General features: G+C 36.6%; 1 protein-coding gene across 13 annotated transcripts in view; it reads left to right on the forward strand.

The window, feature by feature from the left end:
- The window catches only part of GAB1 (GRB2 associated binding protein 1), a 132,538-nt gene that overhangs the window by 96,519 nt on the left and 12,174 nt on the right, over positions 1-23,845 (forward strand). For 5 of the 13 annotated variants that reach the window (XM_074040518.1, XM_005555988.4, XM_074040511.1 and 2 more), the window contains 7 exons: positions 66-291; positions 4,466-5,067; positions 6,276-6,361; positions 6,553-6,856; positions 19,934-20,023; positions 21,626-21,719; positions 22,986-23,109. In XM_074040518.1, coding sequence (XP_073896619.1) covers positions 66-291; positions 4,466-5,067; positions 6,276-6,361; positions 6,553-6,856; positions 19,934-20,023; positions 21,626-21,719; positions 22,986-23,109 — 1,526 coding nt within the window. Of the gene's footprint in view, positions 1-65; positions 292-666; positions 748-4,465; positions 5,068-6,275; positions 6,362-6,552; positions 6,857-19,933; positions 20,024-21,625; positions 21,720-22,985; positions 23,110-23,845 lie in introns of all 13 variants that reach the window. The other 8 variants (XM_005555989.4, XM_074040512.1, XM_074040516.1 and 5 more) reach the window with 3 other exon arrangements.

Consider the following 23,845-nt stretch of genomic DNA (forward strand, 5'->3'; position numbering starts at 1 on the left):
AGTAGCTTTGTTTTTCCAAAAATTCTTTAACTGTGATAGACGTAATAGTTAACTTTGTGTTGCAGATCCTGTAAAGCCACCTGGCAGCTCCTTACAAGCACCAGCTGATTTACCTTTAGCTATAAATACAGCACCACCATCCACCCAGGCAGATTCATCCTCTGCTACTCTACCTCCTCCATATCAGCTAATCAATGTTCCACCACACCTGGAAACTCTTGGCATTCAGGAGGATCCTCAAGACTACCTGTTGCTCATCAACTGTCAAAGCAAGAAACCCGAACCCACCAGGTAAATTATACATGCCGGTGTGAGAGAGACATAGACAGAGGCGTATGTTTGTGTGTACACATTAAGATTCTTACCTTTTAAACTTTTTAAATTTTGACTTGCAGGCTTGAAAGAAACCATCTGTATAGGCATATGTTTAGGCTTTATATTTCAGGTTTACATTCCCCTATTGATTTCTGATATTCAGGAGATTGTATCCAGGAGACACAATCTCTGCCATCTTTAACAAAGAGCAGTTTTCCCTACAAGGCTCTTTTGGAAGTCTGTCTACTATTTTGTAGTCTTTGTTACAGACTCACAGTATTACTTGCTTAACAGATTTCACTGATTTATAAATGGTGATCTTGCTCCATTTCTTATGTGATTGTAAACCAGCCAAGGGTCATCTTTTGTTTCTGAAGAAGGAGAGGAATACCTTCTACTAGAAGATTTTGAAAGCAAAACGATTCCATTGCAGTGAGTGTGTTGTGGTGGTTTGGATCTGTGTGAGAAATTAATCATACAGGTAAAATCCCGATATAGCAAATTCCATGGAATATACAAATTGGATGTTAGTGAAATTTGATCAAATATATTCCTAAAAAATTATGAAACTTTTAGTCTTCATATCTAGCAGTGAAGCAGAGCTTACCCTTTTTTTTTTAACTTTTTTTTTTTTTTTTTTTTTTTTAAAGAGACAAGGTCTTGCTCTGTTGCCCAGACTGGAGTATAGTGGCACACTCATAGCTCACTGTAACCCCAAACTCCTGGGCTCAAGTATTCCTCCCGCCTCAGCCTCCTAAAGCACTGGGATTGCAGGTGTGAGCCACTGCACTTGGCCTCCCTTTACAAATTTTTAAGTAGAAAGAAGTATATGGAGTACAGCACTTGACTGAAGGAATCATCAAGCCTGTCCCAAATTCTTGGTTTCTCTACCATCTCCTTCCCTGCCCCCACACCCCTTTCCTCTTCTAAGCTATAAGGCATTTTAATTGGATCCTCCTTATTCCTTGACGTTGAATAGTTGGAAGAGTTAAGGCAGTAAAGAGTCAAGAAGCAGTTGTTTTACTGTTTTTAAAAGGAGCAGAAAAATGATTGAGAGGCCAGTCTCTGCCATTAATAGCTATGTGACAATTAGTGATACCAGTCAATTGAGTATATTTTATTTATGTATTAATCAGCTGGGGTCTGGATAGAGACTATATTTCTTGATAGACATGAAAAATGTTTTTTAAAACAAGATTATTATAGTTTTTAAGCATTACTTTATGACAAAAAGATTTTTTTAAATGCAGAAAGTGATTATTACTGGACTAGGATCAGACAAAGTACTTGTTCAAAAATTTTGATGTAGAATATGTTAAGATTCACGAAATAGTTTCTCTGAACCATGCCCTGAGATGATGGAAACAGCTCACATTCATTCCAAAGCTGGATTTCTATGTATTTGTTGTAATGGGATTTTACCTGTAAGAGCAGAAAAAAATTTATAAATCAACATTTGTTAATATCAAATTCTAACTTGATTTTGCTTGTTTGCTGTGAGTATTTAAAAATTATACACTGGCAACTTTGTTACCTATGCTACTAACTAATATTTTATTTTATAAAAGTTCACAATTATTTTTCAGTAGCAACTTTTTAGAAGCCAACAGCTGAGTGACAGTTCTATATTTTATTTTTATATAGGGTATTTCATAATTTCACTGGTATCACAGCTTTCCTCTTGCAGTACAACTTATGCTCAAAATCATCACCCAGATGTATTTTGCTATCTATATTTTGCAAAAGTGACAGTTATATAGCAAATATTTATGAGGTAACCACTATGTGCCCAATATTATGCTAGGTGCTATGAAGGTACAAACTATATAAAATAGAGTCTACTCAGATATAGTCACCTTTGGAGTTTACAAGTAAGAGTTAAGTGAAAACATGCAAGCATTAAATATTTAGAGATGAAGATAATATACCAGAGTTGCCTTGCAAACTCTTGTTTGTTCTGCAAGACTTTGGTTAGAATGTGCTCCTCTAGGAAGCATTCCTCTCAAACTCCCAAGTTAGGTTAAATATCTTTCTGGGTTTTTATAGTATCCCGGTTATGCCTTCATATCTTGTTTTATCCCAGTGTTAGAAACGGCTTGATGTTTTTACTTATTCTTCACTAACTGTAAGCTAGTCAGAGCAAGGAGCTTTACTTACTACTCATAATTCCTCTAGCTTCTCTTAACTCTGCATTTGAATTAAATGAAGTACAAATTTTAGAATATGCATAGGCGCATTAGAAATTCCACAAAGGGACAGTGCAAGTGTTTTTAAGATGGAGAAAATAAAAGCTTCATAGGAAGAATAGGATGTGAACTACACCTAGTTGGTGAGAGAAGAGAAGAAAATCATTAGTAATTTGTGCAAAAATAGCTTGAGGGAAAGGAAAGATGTGAGTGAGCATGGTGGGAGGAAGATAATGAGGAGGAGAGCATCTCAGAGGATAGGATGGCGAAGGTGGAGCCAGGTTATTAGTAGCCTCAGTGTCGCGTGGATTCATGTGAGGCCTTATAGTTCCCACACCCTGTAGGGGCCCTTACTAGGTTTTTCTCTTGAATACATGAGTGGTATAACAACTGTGTTTTGAAAATATTGATCTTATGGAAGTCTGGCCCCATGAATAGATTGCAAGAGGCAGAGAGTAGAGGAAATTCCACTAAGGAGGGTTCAGTCATATAGATCTCAGCAGGGACAGGGACCTGAACTTGGGATTGTGGCAATGGGAATAGAGCAAGGGAATAATAAATACGTGGCTAAGAAGAAGGGCTCGGTGTCTGCATGACTGGAGATCAAAGAGAAGGAATCAAGCTGATTGCGTTTTGAGCCTAGGGAATCTGGATAAAGTCATTTTTTTCAGTGCAAGCCAGAAAAGCAGTCAACTTAAGTAAATGGATTTGAATTTGAGGCACACAAGCAAGGTAATACTGGAGTAACCAAGTAGAAATATTAGTTTGAGAACATGGGACTTGGAATTTGGTAAGATGATGGAAGTTGTCAGCATTCAGAGAAGAAAATGAAGTTCTGAAAAAGGAGGATGATCTCTAATAGCATGTGTGGTAAAAGGTTAGGACTGATCTCTGTTGGCCATTCCCTGGGAGAGAGACAGGAAGGAGCCAGTAAGTGAAACAAGAAAGTAATCAGCGAGGGAGAAGGGTTTAAAATGGAGGGTTTTAAGATGTTTTTAAGATGGAGAAAACAAAAGCACAATGTGGCACAGTGTGGGTTTTCTGATAGTAAAGGGGGAGACTTTACTGTGCATAGTGCCAGATGTTACTAAGAAGTCAGGGAAGGTAAGCCCTTAAAAAAAATCATAGTTATTTAAAGAAATATTGTTTAAATTCCTATAGGACTTTGGATAACATGCAGAAGTAGTTCAGGTATCTTGTTTAGCATTAAGGAAGTGAGAGTGTGCTTGTGTTGTTAGCTTCATCTTGTCATATACCCAAATTTTGTGATACCTCAAAATGCAGAGACTGAAAATGTACATAAATATACTTTAATGAGATTTCTCAAAGTGTGTTATTGTTTGGAGTTGGTTAACTCTGTATCGTGTATTTCGATCCTCTTTAATGTTGGCTAAATGTTTGTTAAAGAAAAGTAGTGGAAAGGAAGATATGTGAAAAACAATTAGATGTCACCTTCTTGTAAGTCACATTGACCTTATTCAATACCAAGTAATCATTAGACTTTTAATTTTACAGAACAACAAATTTGCCACGGGGAGGTTTAAGACCAATGGATCAACTATATAAATTGTACTAGCACTAGGTTTTTGCATGCTCTTCAGAGGAAATGCTTTTCCTTGTGTCTATGCATTAATCATTTACCTTTCCCAGAGTTTTGTAATGTTTAATTCCAGTGCTTCAGGGATTGTGTTTTTATGTGCAAATTTAATAGGTGGAGTTGGGGGTGTGGGCAGATATAGGACAGAATTAGAGAGAATGCTTCTGTTGGTTTTGTGGTGGCGGTTTTGTTGTCTGGTGTATAATCATAAAAGCTAAAGAACATTTGTGCTTTAAATCCTATGGATCACACGAAAAATCTAATGAGAAAAGCCCTATCTTTTGATTGCTAAGCTATAAATATGTTTATAAAAAGTGTATTCTTAGTCTTCACCTTGTTTATTCTGTCATTAACAATTTTTATTTAGAACACACGCTGATTCTGCAAAATCCACCTCTTCTGAAACAGACTGCAATGATAACGTCCCTTCTCATAAAAATCCTGCTTCCTCCCAGAGCAAACATGGAATGAATGGCTTTTTTCAGCAGCAAATGATATACGACTCTCCACCTTCACGTGCCACATCTGCTTCAGTTGACTCCAGCCTTTATAACCTGCCCAGAAGTTATTCCCATGATGTTTTACCAAAGGTGTCTCCGTCAAGTACTGAAGCAGATGGAGAACTCTATGTTTTTAATACCCCATCTGGGACATCGAGTGTAGAGACTCAAATGAGGCATGTATCTATTAGTTATGACATTCCTCCAACACCTGGTAATACTTATCAGATTCCACGAACATTTCCAGAAGGAACCTTGGGACAGACATCAAAGCTAGACACTATTCCAGATATTCCTCCACCTCGGCCACCGAAACCACATCCAGCTCATGACCGATCTCCTGTGGAAACGTGTAGTATCCCACGCACCGCCTCAGACACTGACAATAGTTACTGTATCCCTACAGCAGGGATGCCGCCATCACGTAGTAATACCATTTCCACTGTGGATTTAAACAAATTGCGAAAAGGTCAGCTCTAGTTGACTTCTTCTCTATTAGAGGTTAATGATAGAAAATCGATTTTTCTGAATATTTATTCTTTTAAGTGTAGTTAAATATACTATGCTACAAAATACAGTCCATTTTTTTTCAGCTCTACAGTTACCTGGAAGGGTATATGTGCATTCATGCTCTGCTGGAAGGAAAAGAGAGTTGGAGTTTCTCATCCCTGAAGAAGTATGGCCTTAGTAATGCCTTCCTGCCTCAGGAAGTGTGCCCTTCTCTCTCCCACTTTCTATAATCCTGGGTGGATAGGCCCTCTGTTGGGACAGAAGCGCAGGAAATGGACCAGCCACAAAGCCTCTCCGAGTCATACCCTTTCCTGTATTTGTGTGCCATTATGGCCGCTTCTAAGTCACATCTGTTGAGCCCTATTTCCTTCCTTCCTATGTAAGCAGTTTTTGTGTTGTGTCTAACAGGTGATATTCTGTTCTGGTCAAGCCATTCTGCTTTCTCTTTGATTTTTACTTGTGTTTAAAGAGCTGAATCTTCTTTCCCCTTATCACTACTCACTTCACTAATTGTTAGTGAGTATACTTTCCTATACTGTCTCCTAGAGTCTGAACCAAAAGTTACAGACCTTGAGAGGAGAAGAGAAAATGAGTCTGGGTGATTCTCTGAGATTCTCAAAGTCCTAAAAATAGAAAGCTAAAGTTTTTAATGCACATATTCTAAATACTATGTGCTAAAATTTCTGTATTTTGTGGTAGACTTTTCCCCAGCTATCTCCAAGATAAACATTTAATGTATCTATGATTACTACTTAAATCATTACTTATTTCAGCATTCAATAACAATTTCTAACTCCTTTCTTGAAGTGACTGTATAACCTGGTTATAAGTTAGTGAAATGTAAGTTAGGTCCAAGGTGGTGCAAACAATGAGAAAATAGAGGTGTTACTCTTCATCTTTAGATAACCTATCTTATCCCAGACTTAGACATTCACTCACACTCAAAATTAGATATTGGTGTTGGTTAGCATATGAGTGAGTGTCTGCATTTTCTAGTGGTTTAATATGCCGATTCAAGATACAAGTCTGTGAGCATCCTTTTTAAAATCTATGTGTGTGCATATGTGTCTGCATATGTATAATGAGAGAAAGAGAATAGGTCATCCCAATGACCCTGAGAGCTGGCAAAGATGGGAAGAAATGTTGATAGTTTGTTCTTTATTTTAGATACTAGTTCTCAAGACTGCTATGATATTCCACGGACATTTCCAAGTGATAGATCTAGTTCACTTGAAGGCTTCCATAACCATTTTGTAAGTATAATTGACCTTGGCATTATCAAGTGTATTTCATTGTCTAAATCTTCATAATTAGTGCCATGGGACTAAGTGATATCATGAAATAAAAGTACGCTGAGATCCATATGAATGGATTTGACTTACAATTGTGTTTTCATGTGTGAGAAGAGTTTTTGTTTATTAAAATAAATATATATGTGTTTTAGAAAGTCAAAAATGTGTTGACAGTGGGAAGTGTTTCAAGTGAAGAACTGGATGAAAATTACGTCCCAATGAATCCCAATTCACCACCACGACAACATTCCAGCAGTTTTACAGAACCAATTCAGGAAGCCAATTATGTGCCAATGACTCCAGGAACATTTGATTTTTCCTCATTTGGAATGCAAGTTCCTCCTCCTGCTCATATGGGCTTCAGGTCCAGCCCAAAAACCCCTCCCAGAAGGCCAGTTCCTGTTGCAGACTGTGAACCACCCCCCGTGGATAGGAACCTCAAGCCAGACAGAAAAGGTAAGGAGAGCATGGCAAAGTAAAAGGCTTGGGGAGTGCCAAGTTAGATCTGTTTTTAACTGCCATTAAATCCAAAACAGAATTTGGACTAGAAATTCTGAAATATTTCATAGTTCCATAGCCATCAACTTATTTAAGCAAAGCAGTACTGCCATTTATAAATTAACAGTTTCTATATCACATGTTGATGTGAGGTGATATTTATAAGTCTCCTATCTCTAGAGCAGAGGTTACAAGCTAAAATACTCATAGGGTGAGCGGACAACTGGGGAGAATTAGAAGAAACTGGACTGCCCTAGCCCCATCTAATGGGAGTAACTAATCTACTCGGCTACAATCCTTTGTTGACTTGTGAAGTGATGCACCCATTCAGGCAAATCTTCTGGTATTTCAGGAGAAGCCAGAGATTTCAGATTTTATATGTATTATCTCTCGATTTTTAAAGTTCTGTCAACTAATTTAATTATTTTTAAGAAAATATTGCAGGCCAACCCAAACACTTCTGCAAGCTAGATAATGGCCTTCAGCTGCTATTTAGTAACCTCTTCTCTAGAATATATAATATCAAATCAGACTTAAGATTATTAATGTATTTGACATAATTATTTAAGAACAGTGAGGCTGTATAATCTTTCCATTCTGTTCCTATAACAACTTCTTAAGAATTACTTTGCCTTTGCTGGGGTAATAAATGCTTCTAGTCTATCATTTTTTTTTTCATGCTGGCCTGCATAAGTAACATTAAGTTCTAAGGTAACATAGTTTGTTAAGAAGTCTGTAAAGGAAGCTGTTCAGCCAAATTGGGTAATATCTACCCAGGTTTTTAAAATTGGGGTTTAAGTAGTTAAAACACAGACAATTTGATTTGTTGCACTATGCTGTTAGTGTGGCTTAATCTTGACAACCAAGTAAATTTGTGTAAATGTAAATGTGATGGATGATACAATATCTGGCTTACCTAAGGGTGTTTCAGCACATTTGAAAACTCTCCTGCTATATGTAGCTTTTTAAGACCGCATAAAGTTTGTGTCAGTTTCTCCTTAACCTGGGCTTAGATCATTAATAGTAGTTCTAATTAAGTCCTGGTTGTGAGGAAAAGAGACTGAGGCTCAGAGTATCTTAAGAAAAAGGATTTGATTTTGTTTGTAAGTAAAGATAACCTCCTTGTTTCAATAGGAGGTTAACCTCCTTCAACAAAGAGGTTATCAGGAACTGAGGCAATTCCAGGGGACTGTTGCTGTGTTCTGCTCTCTCTGTGCATTTCTGTTTTACAGGAAATCTTTGCATCTGGTTTGTTCTCTTTCACATTCTTACCTTCTTTTCTGTTTTCTTTTCTGATTCTTTTCTGTTTCTTACTCTGTATCCCCTACTTAAATGGATTTTGCTTTCCAAGAGCTTTGGCCTCCAATGCTCCCCTTCTGTGGCCTCAATTCTGCCTCCTAGCTCCTTTTTATGTGCCCTTGCAGCTTCTGCATCAGCTTCTCATTGCCTTATTTATTATTTACTCACTTTAGATTGCTTAGAGATTATGTGATTGGTCTATGTGTGTCACACCCACGACGACCCAGTCTGCCCAGGCAGCGGGGCTGTGATTGTGATATGGGTCTCAGAAAGGAAGTGAGCATCAGAGACTTTCTACTGGATAATGCTTCCTTTTGTTTTTCTTTTTCTTTTTGGCTCTAAATCTATTTTAGACACTACTGGTCATTTTCTTTGCATATAATTTGCAAAAATATGTTTGGACATGTATAGCTTTATAATTGGTTCACACAGCTCACTGAAGGATTGAGATACAAGTGTCATGAACTCTTTGAAATATTGAAATATCTTTTTTAACGTTAAACTGGTGCTTTCCTTGTTTTCCAGTAACGAGTGCATGTTAGTGGCAGATCTCTACTTTTCAACTCCAAACCTAACAGTTTTATATTTTGAGGTCTCGCATAAATGTGGAGGGAGTAAGATTTGGGTGAGGGTGCAAAGCTCTTAAATCCTACCTCCCTTGCTCCTCTGCTGCTCTTTTCTCCCCTTGAGCTCTGTAGAACACAGTTTGAAAACTCCAGTATATTTCACAGTTGTGATTCCAAGTGGTAAGCATAATGTGAAATCAGGAAACATCCTTGTTTATAAGTTAGAAAAGACCTGAGATCATAATGATTAGCTTTTAGTATCCTCCAAGTCTGATATCACTCAAGTGTCCCACATTATTATGATATACGTTTTATGTATATATCACAATATATACTACATATCATGTATACTGCATATTTTATAATTATACATCCCTATGGATTTAGTGAAAGTACTATTATTCTAGTACACTGGAGACTAACTGCACTAGTTCTTTAACGTAAAGGAACTTAATAGAACAGAACAAAGTAGGTTCTTAGTTATTTCTGGAGATTGTGTTCATTCTTTTAAAATTTAACTGAACTGATCAGAGTCTATCGTGAGTTCACTGGCCACATTATTTATTTGGCATATTGCTTAGATACAAAATGAACTAAAAAAGAGCACCCAGATTGAAATACCCATATAATTTTTGCTAGAATCAAGAATAGACTCAGCAAAACAGTAAAGAGGTTCCTAAAGTCATAGTATTCAAAAAAATTTGCTTTTCTTTAGTACTATTCTACTTTTTAAATAGTTATGATACAGGAGAGGAGGCTTGAGAATGTATTTAACATTACAAGGCAAACTTTGTAAACTCACTTTACAAAATTATGACTTCATAAACTCACTTTACAAAGCTATAACTTCAAGAAAAACACATTTTAAAATCCAAATTCAGATCTCAAAGCAGTTTACCCACAAACACTTAAACGAAAATAATGTCTCATTTGGTCCTATAATTTTTATCAGTATTCATAGCATCAGGTGAATCTATTTTAATTTCACATTTCATGACGTCAGATAAATGACTTTATTATTTCAGTATCTCTTATGTAACTCATAATAAGCAAATCTAATTCTATCAAATATGGCTTGATTAGTTTCAGAGCTCCATATAACTAGTTCATTACCCTGTATGTCTGGTTTTTGAGATTGTCTTTGGAAGGATCTATAAGAAACTGGTAACATTCTGGTCTTCTTTATATCCCCAATTATAGATGTCAGCTGCTGTAGTTTGCGTACAGATGAACTTTTCAAATAGTTCTGAGTAATTGAAGCTGCAGAAATACATAGATGTTCTGAACACTTAAACATAATTATCTTAGACCCTTTGCCTATCACCCAATTCATAATAGTGATTTTTCATCACACTGTTTCTGTCACTGTAGTGTTTGTTTTGAGCTACATGTTGTCTGTATTAATAGAAGCGTATTTTACACATACTGTATTAAATATTGGGAAAGCAGATGAGTCACTGGAAATACAGGACAAATTATATTTTGACCTCTTCAATTGAAAATTTTATATTTCTGATGGAAAGGGGATTTTGTAAAGTTTGGGAAATTTATCTGTCTGTTGTAACTTCTCTTTATGTCATGACATAAATCTACTATAGTTAATCGCTAAACTTATCTAAGGCCCCCATCTCTGTCTAGTCCTTGTCTAGCATGATGCAGCAGCTGTGTGAGCCCCACGTGGTGTCTTTGTGTTGTTATGTTTGGCCTTGTCCATTCACTCCTTTCTGCAACAGTCTGAACATTAATTGCTGTACTGACTTTTTTTTAAGCCAGTGCAAGGTTTTGTATGGTGTTTTTATACACCAGTTTGGTTAAAGTACCTTCAGGCTTAGATCCTTAATACTGTGTGGGGAGCATACAGAAGACTAATCCTGAGAGCTTCCCTGGGTGACTCTTTCGGCACCGTGATGGATTTGCTCTAAACATTTTTTCAAGAGATCCTTTAAAGTTTCTGAATGTGATTAAAAATTAACATGCACTTTTTTAAATTTTTATTCTTTTGTATTGCAATTTTTATTTTAGTTTCAGGGGGGTGCATGTGCAGGTTTGTTACCTGTGTATAGTATGTGATGCTGAGATTTAGGGTATGAGTGATCCTGTCACTCAGAAACTGAACATAGCACCCAATTGTTAGTTTTTCAACCCTTTCCCCCTGCCTCCTTCCCCTCTCTGGTAGTACCCAGTGTCTGTTTTTGCCATCTTTATGTCCATGTTTAGCTCTCACTTATAAGTGAGAACATGTGATATTTGGTTTTCTGGTCCTGCATTTATTTGCTTAGTATAATGGCCTCCACCTGCATCCGTGTTGCTGCAAAGGACATGATTTCATTCTTTTTATGGCTGTGTAGTATTCCATGGTGTATATGTACCACATTTTCTTTATCCAGTCCACTGTTGATGGGCACCTAGGTTGATTCCATGTCTTTGCTATTGTAGACACTGCTGCAGTGAACGTGCGAGTGCATGTGTCTTTTTGGTAGAAAGATTTGTATTCTTTTGGATGTATACCCAGTAATGGGATTGCTGGGTTTTATGGTGGTTCTGTTCTAGTTCTTTGAGAAGCCTCCAAACTGCCTTCCACAGTGGCTGAACTAATTTACATTCCCACCAACAGTATATAAGCATTCCCTTTTCTCCACAGCCTCCTGAGCATCTATTGTTTTTTGACTTTTTAGTAACAGCTGTTTTGACTAGTGTGAGATGGTATCTCATTGTAGTTTTGATTTGCATTTCTCTGATGATTAGTGATGGAGTGTTTTTTTAATATATTTGTTGGCCACTTGTATGTCTCATTTCTAGATTTGTCAGTTCATGTCTTTCATCCATACTTTAATGGGGTTACTTGTTTTTTGCTTGTTGAGTTTTTTGTAGATTCTGGATATTACCCCTTTGTCAGATGCATAGTTTGTGCATATTTTCTCCCATTCTGTAGGCTGTCTGGTTACTCTGTTGATAGTCTCTTTTGCTGTGCAAAAGCTCTTTAGTTTAATTAGGTCCCACTTGTCAATTTCTGGTTGTTGCAATTGCTTTTGAAGACTTGGTCATAATGTCTAGTTTCTTGAGGGTTTTTATCAGAAAGATGTTGGATTTTATCGAAAGCTTTTACTGTGTATATCAAGATGATCATATGTTTTTTGTTTTTAATTGTTTACATGGTGAATCACATTTATTGATTTGTATATGTTGAACCACTTTGCACCTTAGGAGTAAAGCCTACTTGATCATTAACATGCTTTTTAAAAACTACATGTATACAATAATCAGTGTTTGGAGAATGTATGAGTAATACCAGTACATGTAACTAGATTTTGATAAACAGGTATTAAAGTTTAACTCTTAAGTCAAGCTTTGGGTTAGATTTGTTACCATTTAAAGGAAATAACTATGGAGTGCATTTTTACAGCATAGCCTTAACATGGGGTTTCTTTCTCTCAATATTCTCTTGACTTCAAAGTATAATTATCATTATTACATTTCTCTTTATACTATGAGACCATTAAAACGTATAACAGTTTTTCACTTCTCTGCCTTGATTACTTTCTGGAATTAACAAATGATAATGTGAATTACTTTTACTCTTTCTTGATTTTGGAGATGCTTACTGGAAGTAGGAGAATAATCTGCAAAACTTTTGGAAGAGTAAAAAATTTAGGCTTAAAAAATGTTTAGGCTTTGTAAAGCCTGTAATAATACAGAAAATAGAATGTCTACTTTGTGTGGAATTTATGTAAGTAGTTACCTATTAGAATAATGCATTAATAGATCACATCTGTTTATTTGAAATATGACCTCGCATGACTGCCTTGACTGTATTTGAGATGACCGACTTGAAATACCCTTAGAATTTAGTTCTTCCCTTTTTCCATTTAAATGACAAGCAAAAATGACTGGGCACAGTGGCTCAGCCTGTAATCCCAGCTTTTTGGGAGACCAAGGTGGGCAGATCACCTGAGGTCGGGAGTTTGAGACCAGCCTGACCAACACTGGCGAAACCTGTCTCTAGTAAAAATACAAAAAAAATATCCAGGTATGGTGGCACGTGCCTGTTGTAATCCCAGCTACTCGGGAGGCTAAGGCATGAGAACTGTTTGAACCTAGGAGTTGGAGGTTGCAGTGAGCTGAGATCGTGCTACTGCACTCCAACCTGGGCAACAGAGCAAGACTCCATCTCAAAAAAAAAAAAGACAAGCAAAAATGTCTTTGGTGTGTGTGTGAGATTGATCAGATTAAACACCACTAACTTTAAGAGAAAGCCAGTTCATTAACATTCATACAACACAGATTTAAGCACCTATGGGTTACAGGATATAAATTCTCCAAACAAGGAAAAGGTTGCTCCCCTGAAGAAGCTCACCATCTAGGAGAGGATGTGGAGAAGTAAACACATTATCATAATTACCGTGGAAGGGGCTGTGGTTGAAGTAAACTCTTGGCACTATTAGGGAAGCTCCCCTGAGGAAAGTCTGAGAGTGTGAGTGGCAATTAAATGATGCTAGGGGAGGGCAGCCTGGCAAAGTATCTTCTCGTTAGAATAAACAACATGCCCAGGTCCTTTAAAAAGAGGGGAGATGAGACAGGCCCAGAGTCGTGGGGAGGTAGGTGGGCGGGCAAAAAGGAGGGAGGAAAGTACCAAAGGAGGGACGAATGCCAGATGCCTTGCAGTTGCCTGATCCTGAAGGAGTTATAATTTATGGTAATGAGTTTGGACTTTATTCTGAGTGCACCATTAAAGAATTTTATGCAGGCACATAACATAATCAGGTTGGCCCTAGAAAGCTCATTCTGATTTAAGAATACAATAGAGAAAATAATTGTATTCTTTAATGTAAGATGTTATAAAAATCACTTTTCTTTCTCAGAGAGTGCTTTGCCCAGTTTTCCAAAATCCAGGGTTCTTGAAGCCTTTGTTAAGACAGGATCAGATAGGAAAGGCATAGCAAAAGTCGGCCTGTCTGGCAAATAGGAAAGGCATAGCAAAAGTCCCCCTGTCTGGCTCCCTCAACTTGGGGAACTTACAGTGATTTTTGGAAGTTTTGAGGCACTTGGAGTATAAGCGGAACTCATATAGCCATGCAGTGCGAGTTCATCACTTTCAGAGAAACAGAACAGGTAAATGAAGTGCTCATTTTTTAAAAAAGATATCAGACAAACAATTTTTTATTTTCTGGTGTGAATGTCTGACGCATGTCAGGGCCTTCATTTTAAAAGAGCACCCCGCTCTTTGCTGCTCTGTTTCTTAGGGTTTCATGAAATGGTGGTGCTACATTAAGACTAGCTTTACATTTTGCCTTGACATCAGTGTTTGCACAGAGAGATTTTATGCAGTTTGCAAGGATATTTTCTTTCTTTTTCTTTTAGAGACGGGTTCTCACTATGTTGCCCAAGCTGGTCTCAAACTCCTGGGCTCAAGTGATCCTCCCGCCTCAGCCTCCCACAGTGTTGGGATTACAGGCATGAGCCACTGTGCCTGGCCTGCAGTGCTGTTTTCTTTGGCATACTTGGGGATAATTCCTTAGAATTAAAATTGTTTCTTTTTTTTTTTTTTTTTTTGAAGGGCTTTAGCTTTTGAGGGTTTAAAAGTGTCCTCCTCCATTAGAATTCACATGATATAAGAGAGCAAAGCAAAGGGAGGGTATGCATCATACGCTGCATGCTCTTCTAGAATGGCATATATTTTCTAGTTAGTGTGTTTTCAGTTTTTTCTTTTAAAAACCATTAAAATAATTTACAGTGATGAGGTTACAGTATACAGCAGTATATTAGAAAAATGTTAGACCAAGAATACAAAAAGCCAGAATTCATTTCTGGTAATACTATTAACAACCACTCCTTCCCATTAAATGACATTGGACAAATCCATTGACTTTTCTTCACATAAATTTTCTTATTTTAAAATGTAAAATTAGATCATCTCTAATCATACTCCCAATTAGGGAGCAGATCACATGATCAAGAGACTGACATTAACAACCCTCCTAAGAATTAAAGCACAGATAGAAATTTCCCCAGTTGTCAGTGCTCTTCACTAAATTATGTTGCACTCTTTGTTCAAACCAAGTCTAGCAAAAGCCAAGTTGTAGCTGCCTTGGACTTAAAGGTTCAGGTTCACAAGAGTTCTCTGTTTATTCAGAATTTGAGAATCACCAAAGTTGTTTTATTTTTTTTTTGCTTTAATATTCTTATTTCTTATTATCTATTTTCATACTTTTCTTCAGCAATCAGTAAAACATTGGCCTATACAGGCAGTAAAGGAGGAGAAAAGGCTAAGACAGTCCTCCTTACACCTTGGACTCTTTTTTTCCTTTCTCTCAAGTAATATAGGGCTATTCTTTGGGTATGATTTTCATGTCTGTCTGGAACATAAATGTCAAATTGAGTTTGGAAGCATAGAGAAATCAAGCTAACAAAACGCCTAAGTGACATAGTACAATTCAGTGCAACATTTCCACATTGTAGCTTCTGCCCTAAAATTAACCTTAAGCTTTGCACAGAGTAGAAAATACATGTAAATTTTATAAATGCATTTTTAAAAATCTCTATATGATTATATCATATTGTTCTATTAAGAAAACCAAGGAATACCCTAGAAAAGGAGTATCCTTTTAGTACCCACCCCAGAAAAAAAAGGTAATGGAGATGAGGAAGAACTTGAGTGAAAGGCTTACTGATTTCATGCATCTGATTTTGACTCATACGAGTCTCCTTGGAACATACGACATCTTTAAAAATTACTTAGTCCACATTATCTTCATCATTACAATCACTTACATTTTATATATGTTTTCACTGTCACCAAGAGGAAATTACTGGTCATGAAGGTAAACCCTTCAGAGAAATGTAACGATTTTACATCTCTAATGTTGGAAGTACTTAAAATTTAGTTGAGATAACTTACTGTATACAAAAGCAAAGCGATACAAATACTCTTCTAAGAGTAACTATAGTAAAGACTGTAGGTTTGAAATAAGGATATGGGACTAAGAACATGAACCCTCTCTGTAGATGCACAGGATTTAAATTCTGGCTCTACCAGTCATCATCTGTGTGACTCTGGGCAAGTTACTTAAGTTCTATAAGCCCCAACCAGCGTGGTAATACAATTATTAAAATCTCTTTTAAATTGTACCTTCCCGATGTGGTTGTTAAGAGGTGTTAGCATGTCTAATACCTAATAACTTCTCAATAAATGTTCATGATTGATAACTAAGTGTAATGGCATTTCTCTGGGCAGTCTTAGAGAATGTGTTCTAACTTGAGCTTTGTGTAGAAATTAAAGTCACTGATTGATAAAGCAGTGATGGATATTGACAGTGAAAGAATGTAGAAAAGGGCTGAAATTTTAAAGATGTACATGAGAAATAGAGAATGGTCTAGCCAGAGCAGAGCACAATTCAAGGGAAGAATGTGATGTAAACACATCCGTAGTTTATTCTTGTGGCATTTCCATATTCTCCATGACTTCTCCAAATAAGTTATATGTATTCTGTGTTCTTGTCTGTAAAATCAGTGCTATCTTGAAATGTAATTCATTGAATAGAACACTCTAAAGTTGCTGGATACTATGTTGCACTTGTTGAAGTCAGAATAAAAATATACAGATGAATCTTTAACATTTTATTTGGGAAGAAAGACTGCAATTTGAGATACACAGACAAAGTGGTCTTTGTTATGTCTGAAGAACAAGGAGGAGGTTGGGAGTTTTATTAGAAAGAGAAATCTTACGTATTGTTTTAAAAGAAAGCTCACTGGCACTAGAGAATTTCTTGGGAGCTGGCAAGATCTGATTGGTGAATGATGGTGGTAGGTGAAACCAGTTTTAGAGTCATGGCAAGTCATATGCAGCAGCCGCTACATAAAACCGGTCTTAGGGTTGCAGCAGGCCGTTTCAGCACCAGGGGTTGTGGAAATGTTTTATTTTATTTATTTTATTTTTATTTTTTGAGACGGAGTCTCGCTCTGTCGCCCAGGCTGGAGTGCAGTGGCCGGATCTCAGCTCACTGCAAGCTCCGCCTCCCATTCTCCTGCCTCAGCCTCCTGAGTAGCTGGGACTACAGGTGCCCACCACCTCGCCCGGCTAGTTTTTTTTTGTTTGTTTGTTTTGTTTTTTGTATTTTTTAGTAGAGACGGAGTTTCACCGTGTTAGCCAGGATGATCTCGATCTCCTGACCTCGTGATCCGCCTGTCTCGCTAATTCTTGGATCAGTTGCCCTGTGCCCTGAGTGCTTCCCGCCTCGCCCCTCAACCCTAATTTAGTTGGCTACAACAAGAATGACCCAATTTGTATAATCAACTTTCACACACCTTTCTCACTTAATGGACCTTTAATGGCTGCTATCTTTCTTCTGTCCTTTTCAGTTTGAAAATCATTCTCCTAGCTAGAGAAGACTAAAGCAAGATAGGAGTTGAGTTTCTCTCGCTTTTTTTTTTTAATCTATTATTATTAGTTTTTTTTTCCCAAACACGTTTGTTCTTGCCTTGTTTCTCTTCCTCTAGAAATATATTTTAAAAGACCCTCCATGATATTTTTCATAGGCCGTGAGCATTCTGGATTATAGTCATCACACCAGCATTCACACAGGCTCGGGTAACTTTCTCATTGACCTTGACTCCCTGCTCCTTCCATTTCAGTCCTTCCCATTTTAAAAGCTCTTTTTGTTGTCATATTGGGAAATTATTAGCATTTTGAGACCAAATGCAGATGCTCAAAGGGGATGGACTACATAACTCTGAGAATTTGTACCTAAGGATCCAGGAAATGGTGTCATTACTAAGGGCATTGGAGGTGGAAAATGGCATTGGTTTGGAGGAGAAACAATTAGTTTCAGCTTCAGAAGGATAATTGGAGGTGACCTGTCAGGCAGTTGGAAGGTAGAACTAGAGAAAAAGGTGAGAAACCATAACTTGGTAAGATTTAGCAGTCATGTGACCTTGATTATTTAACCACAAACATAGATAAGATACTGGGGGCACAAAGCTGAGAAACACAAAGAGTGACCACTGGGAGATAACTATGGTGAAAAAAGTCAGGAGGGAGCTGCAGAGCTAATGAAAACAGATCCTTCAGAAAAGGAGGAGTGTGTCTCACATATTAGGTCAAGACCAGCAAACCAAAAGTAGTTCTAAGAGCATTTTGTAATTAAACTTGACATCACTGATGTGTCAACTCTCTGTGGCATTCACGTTGACATCCCCCCAAGCCACATCTGTAAATCCAGAGTAGATAGACATGAGTGTAGGAATGAGCACATTTCTTCTTTCCTCTGCTTGGGTTCCTTAGTTTGTGACTGTGTAGCACAGAGTCAGCCACAATGGAGAGTTCAAAACTGAACTCCAAGCAGCTCCAACATAGTATCCAGCTGAATTTCCTAAGATTCTCTGTATCCCTAAAGGTCTGGAAAGGTAAGACAATGTGGTATAGAACAGGAGTGCCACACCAGCAAGTGGCAGGCTAGAGGAAGTCTTAACTCTGCCTCCGGTTAAAGTGTAACCTGAACAAATCACTTAACCCCTTTCTTTGGGTGAATCTCATTCATAAAATGAAGAAACTAGATTTGTAAGGGCCTTTCACTCCAAAATAATCATATTATTTTAGTACTAAGACTTACCCTCTGCCTCTGTTTTGTTTTGTTTTGTTTTAAGGGTAGCACACTATTTGGGGGAGTTTAAAAAGTCATCGTAGCCGGACGCGGTGGCTCACGCCTGTAATCACAGCACTTTGGGAGGCTGAGGCAGGCGGATCACGAGGTCAGGAGATCGAGACCATCCTGGCTGACACGGTGAAACCCCGTCTCTACTAAAAATACAAAAAATTAGCCAGACGAGGTGGCAGGCGCCTGTAGTCCCAGCTACTCAGGAGGCTAAGGCAGGAGAATGGAGTGAACCCAGGAGGCGGAGCTTGCAATAAGCCGAGATCCAGATGGCACCACTGCACTCCAGCCTGGGAGACAGAGCGAGACTCCCTCTCAAAAAAAAAAAAAAGTTGTCATCTTCCTTTGCTTTAGAAAAGGGTCCTGCCGCTGTGGGCCCTGGGTTAGGGAGTTTTAGGGGTAGGGAGTGAATCTTGCCCAAAATTTTAGTATTTACCTTTTAAAATCAGGCTGCCTCATTTCTGAATAAACTGAATGTATTGTCTAACTTAGAAAATTGGTTAGGAAATTTTTATTTTTTATAACCTCTACAGAATTATATTTTAAGAAGCTTTGAGATTTCGGTAGGTAAGGTGCTAGATATCAGCATTTAACCAGCAAATTCTGATTCTGCCACCTAATAGATGTCAACTCAACTTTGTAAATTCCAAGAAAAAAGAAAATTTAGTGCCACTAATAATGGAGTAGCTTAAATCACTGATTCAAATGATATTGCAACTCTGGCATCCAGGCTTCTAATGGGAAAGATGCCTTTCATAGGCTTTTCAGCAGTGCTTTTATGTGGCAGACATTAAATGAAAGGAAGACGATGGTAACTGAATTTATGCTTTCATATACTTAATTAAACTGAAGCTAGGCAATCAGTATAACCAGAATCTAAACATCTAATTCTTGCAGATGAAGCCATTGGGCAACCAGTTAGTATCCAGAGGAAAGAAATGTTGGTCTTTTATTGGTTTTAGATTAGTAAATATAGTAGTGGCCACTTGCTTCTCTAGAAGAATCTTGGTTAGGAGGTGCAGGAAAAGATTAAGGTTTTAAAAACATCTCTACCAAATTAGAAAAGTAATATTACAAGGACATAGGCCTTCAGGCTTTCATATGAGACACCAGATTTCAAAGAAAAGAAAGATGTAATTGAGATCTGACTAGGGTATTCTACAAATTTTTTATTTGATCCAGTTTTCTAAGACATGTTAGAAGAAAAACTAACATGGCACATATTTTCCCTCTGTTCCCCCAAATGAAGATAACAACTAACCAGGCTGATTATCGCACTAAAATCCTACCATCTTTTATACCTCCTTGCTGCTTACATCGTTGCATGTAAATTCCTCTTTTCCGTTGTGCTGAGCATGAGCATGAATTTTATGTAGCAAGACTGAAATATTCTCCACAACAAACTTTTGTTCATGCTTTTAGATGTAACATTTTTGCACAGGGCTCTGTTGCATTTTTTACAGAATCCATTTTCCAATTAATAAATAACATTATATTAAGAGAGTCTTCTTTTTACCAATTAGGTCAAAGTCCTAAAATTTTAAGACTCAAACCCCATGGTTTAGAGCGAACTGATTCACAAACCATAGGTGACTTTGCTACAAGAAGAAAGGGTATGTACTTTAGCACCGCATGTGGTATGGGGCATTGGGAATTTATTTTGTAATGTTCTTTTTTTTTTTTCTAAAAGAAGAACCTTAAATACTATTGCTGTTGTAAATAGAACTTTCCAGCACATTATTTCTAAAATGAATGCTTCCCATGTATGCCATTAACAACAGCATGTTAAATATTTGATAAATATGATATTCAGACTTCTCCTTTTGCATTATTCTTTTAACTTTTTAGACAACATTTTATCCTTTAAATTTGTGAACTGTTTGTGATTTTCTGTTGTCTTCTGTCTTTATGTATATGTATTCTGTTCTGACACAGAAGAATCATTTCCATGGATTAATTGTGCCATTATTTAAAATCTAACAGCTAAACTGCTATTAGCCTTTGGGTGTCAAAAAGTAAAACATTAACAGTTAAAGAAATACTTTCAGTCAGCAGAATATTCTGTATCTGTCTATTTTAAGAATATAGACAAGCAAAATGGTTTTAGCTAAAATTTAATAAGTTAATTTGGTCTTCATTATATATGAGTTGACAAAATACTTATGAGCCTCAATGTGTATGGTCCTTTAAAATGACCATTCATTTTATAGTGTAATGGTAATTATGCCATAATTGATTAAAATTGAATATACATGGGCAAAGACTATAAATAAATCTGGAAAGATGAAATTTTTTGTTCAGATTGGCAGAATGAAACATAACTGAAATATTTACCTAATATGTTTAGGTAGTCTCCTAAAATATCTAGTATTAAATAGTATTGTTTTAGTTCTTTTGCTCACTCCATAAATTTCTGAAAAAATCTCAGTTTTGACTTTAAGAAAATGGCTAAGAACTCTGGTATATACTGGTTTAATTGTCTACTGCAATGTGAGGTAAATAAAGATCCCTTATAAATGAAAATTATTATTAGCATTTACTTAATTGTATATAATTTAGGAAGAGATTTGTTGGTTAAATTACACTAACAATTTGAAGTAAAATAATTGTGGCCTTTTTTCAGAGTAGAGTTTGGATCTAAAGATATAAATATTGTTTCGTTTTGTTTGTTTCCAGACTGGACATGAATTATTTTAAAAAATTTGAACATTTTTTTGGTTTGGGGTTTTAACAAAGTTTTGTTTTTAATAGTTTCTATGCATCATTTTATATATATAGTTATATACTTCAGTATTGAAGAATAGGAATGATTTTACATAGATGATTAAATTTCCTTATTGAGTATGAAATTGGTGAAATAATTTATCAAATAATGAAACGTATAAAGCAACCATAGAGAAACTGGGTCACATTACTCTTTCTTCATCTCATTTAGTTTATATTCATAAAACATGTACTTAGGCAACATGTTGTAATAGAGGTTTAGGCTTTGAGGTAACAATCATGAAACATTTGATTTAGCTTTTACCACTAATTACTTAGCTATGTAACCTTGGGCAAATCATGTAACATTCATGAACCTCATTTCATATGTGTAACTAGGTGGTCTTAGGTTTGCTCTATCAAATATAGAGTTACAGAGAGAGAATCTTGTTTGTTTTCCAAAGTTCTGTACACTAAAAATCTCTTTTTCTCTCTCTTTTTTTTTTTTTCAGTCAAGCCAGCACCTTTAGAAATAAAACCTTTGCCAGAATGGGAAGAATTACAAGCCCCAGTTAGATCTCCCATCACTAGGAGTTTTGCTCGAGAGTAAGTCCTTTGTCTAAAATATGTAGTTTGTATGAATAATGTGACTATCTAGAATTGTTCATTATCCTGGAAAATATCTAGAATAGTGGTTCTCAATGGATGATCTGAAGAGCCCCCTTTTAAGGGGTTCTGTGAAGTCAAAACCATTTTCATTAATATATTAAGATGTTATTTGCTTTATTTATTCTCCTACTGAGTGTACAGTGGAGTTTTCCAGAGGTTACATGATAAGTGATGATATCATTGTGACACCCAATAGAATGTGTGTATTTGTGTACTACTTGTGTTTTAAAAAATAGTCTATTCTCATTTCTAATACGGCAAAATGAATAGGTACAACTCATGTAAACAAAAATTTCTTGGGATTCTCAATAATTTTTAAGAGTATAAAAGGTTTATGAAACCAAACATTTCTGAGGATTACTAATCTTGAAAATGTGGTCGTCTCTTGTGGAGATTATGTAACCGAGACTTATTTGCCACTTTTTTTTTTTTTTTTTTGAGACAGAGTCTCGCTCTGTCGCCCAGGCTGGAGTGCAGTGGCAGGATCTCAGCTCACTGCAAGCTCCGCCTCCCGGGTTTACGCCATTCTCCTGCCTCAGCCTCCCGAGTAGCTGGGACTACAGGCGCCCACCACCTCGCCCGACCAGTTTTTTGTATTTTTTAGTAGAGATGGGGTTTCACTGGGTTAGCCAGGATGATCTCGATCTCCTGACCTCGTGATCCGCCCGTCTCGGCCTCCCAAAGTGCTGGGATTACAGGCTTGAGCCACCGCTCCTGGCCACCAAGACTTATTTAAATGTATATAGGAAAATGAGAGGAATTTATGAAGTTACAAACCTACGTTGAACATATGTTCATGTTTTACGTGTGTGTGTATATATATTATATATTATGTATATTATATTACATATTATGTATTATATATTATATATAGTTTTTTTAAAAATAGAAATTCTTGTCTTCCGTTTTATATCTGTAACTTTCTACTTATCACCAAGTCACTGGTAGTGGGTATTTTTGGGGGGGGGGGGACTTGTTTTACACAAAATATTTTGCTGTCCAAAATACACTTTTATAAAACAGTTATAAATATTAGTTATGTGTTTGTGCACAAAAATTATGTCATTATAAATTTGTACAATGAATGATTGTAAACATAAGGGAATATTTCTGAAAGAATGCAGACTATCATTTTTATTTGGGGAATAATTTTAGGTATTATTGTCAAGGCTTATGTTTGTGATAACATGTTTCTGTAATTAGCTCTTCTAGGTTTCCCATGTCCCCTCGACCAGATTCAGTGCATAGCACAACCTCAAGCAGTGACTCACATGACAGTGAAGAGAATTATGTTCCCATGAACCCAAACCTGTCCAGTGAAGACCCAGTATGTAAAGTTTTAACTTCTCCTTTTCTGAGCAGCCCTTTTCAGTCATTCAAGCTAGAACTGTTCTGTCTATAAATTTTATCCTCATATCTTTATATACTTAAGAAAAAGCAATAAAAGACAACTTTTTAAAAGCTTATTAAAAATAATGTCATAAACTCTAAAAACAATAAAAGGTGAAAGTAAACTGTAAATGAGTTTAAAAAAAAAGTTGCCTGGCACAGCAGCACAACCCTGTAGTTTCAGCTGTTTGGGAGGCTGAGGTGGGAGGATCACTTGAGTCCTTGAGTCCAGCGGTTTGAGGCTAGCCTGGGCAACATGTCACCCCATGTCTAATAGAAAAAAAATAAAGTTTTCAGTTATATCTCATATAAGAGATACTTGATTTTTGATACTCTTCAAGAAAATACACTGGCAGCATTTTATAATACAGTTCTCTAAGGCCGTGTCACAGCACTCTAGTGGTGAAATGGTCTTATAAATAAGTAATATACCCTTAGATAGGTGTAAAGATTAAAGAAGACCTCTCATAAACATAACATGTTTAGTTGGCTATACTATCATAAAGCATGAGAATTTTCTAATGGTAGTGAGCATTTTGTTCCTCAGAAATCAGGTAGTTGCCAGAAAATACTTCAAATGTTTAAGAATACAAACCAATTTTAGTTTTAAAAAATATTTGGCTTTAGCTTTTCCTTAAGTCAGATTTAATGTTTGCTTTGTTATTTGTATTTTA

This window comes from Macaca fascicularis, chromosome 5 (assembly GCF_037993035.2).
Source record: "Macaca fascicularis isolate 582-1 chromosome 5, T2T-MFA8v1.1".
Taxonomy (NCBI): Eukaryota; Metazoa; Chordata; class Mammalia; order Primates; family Cercopithecidae; genus Macaca; species Macaca fascicularis.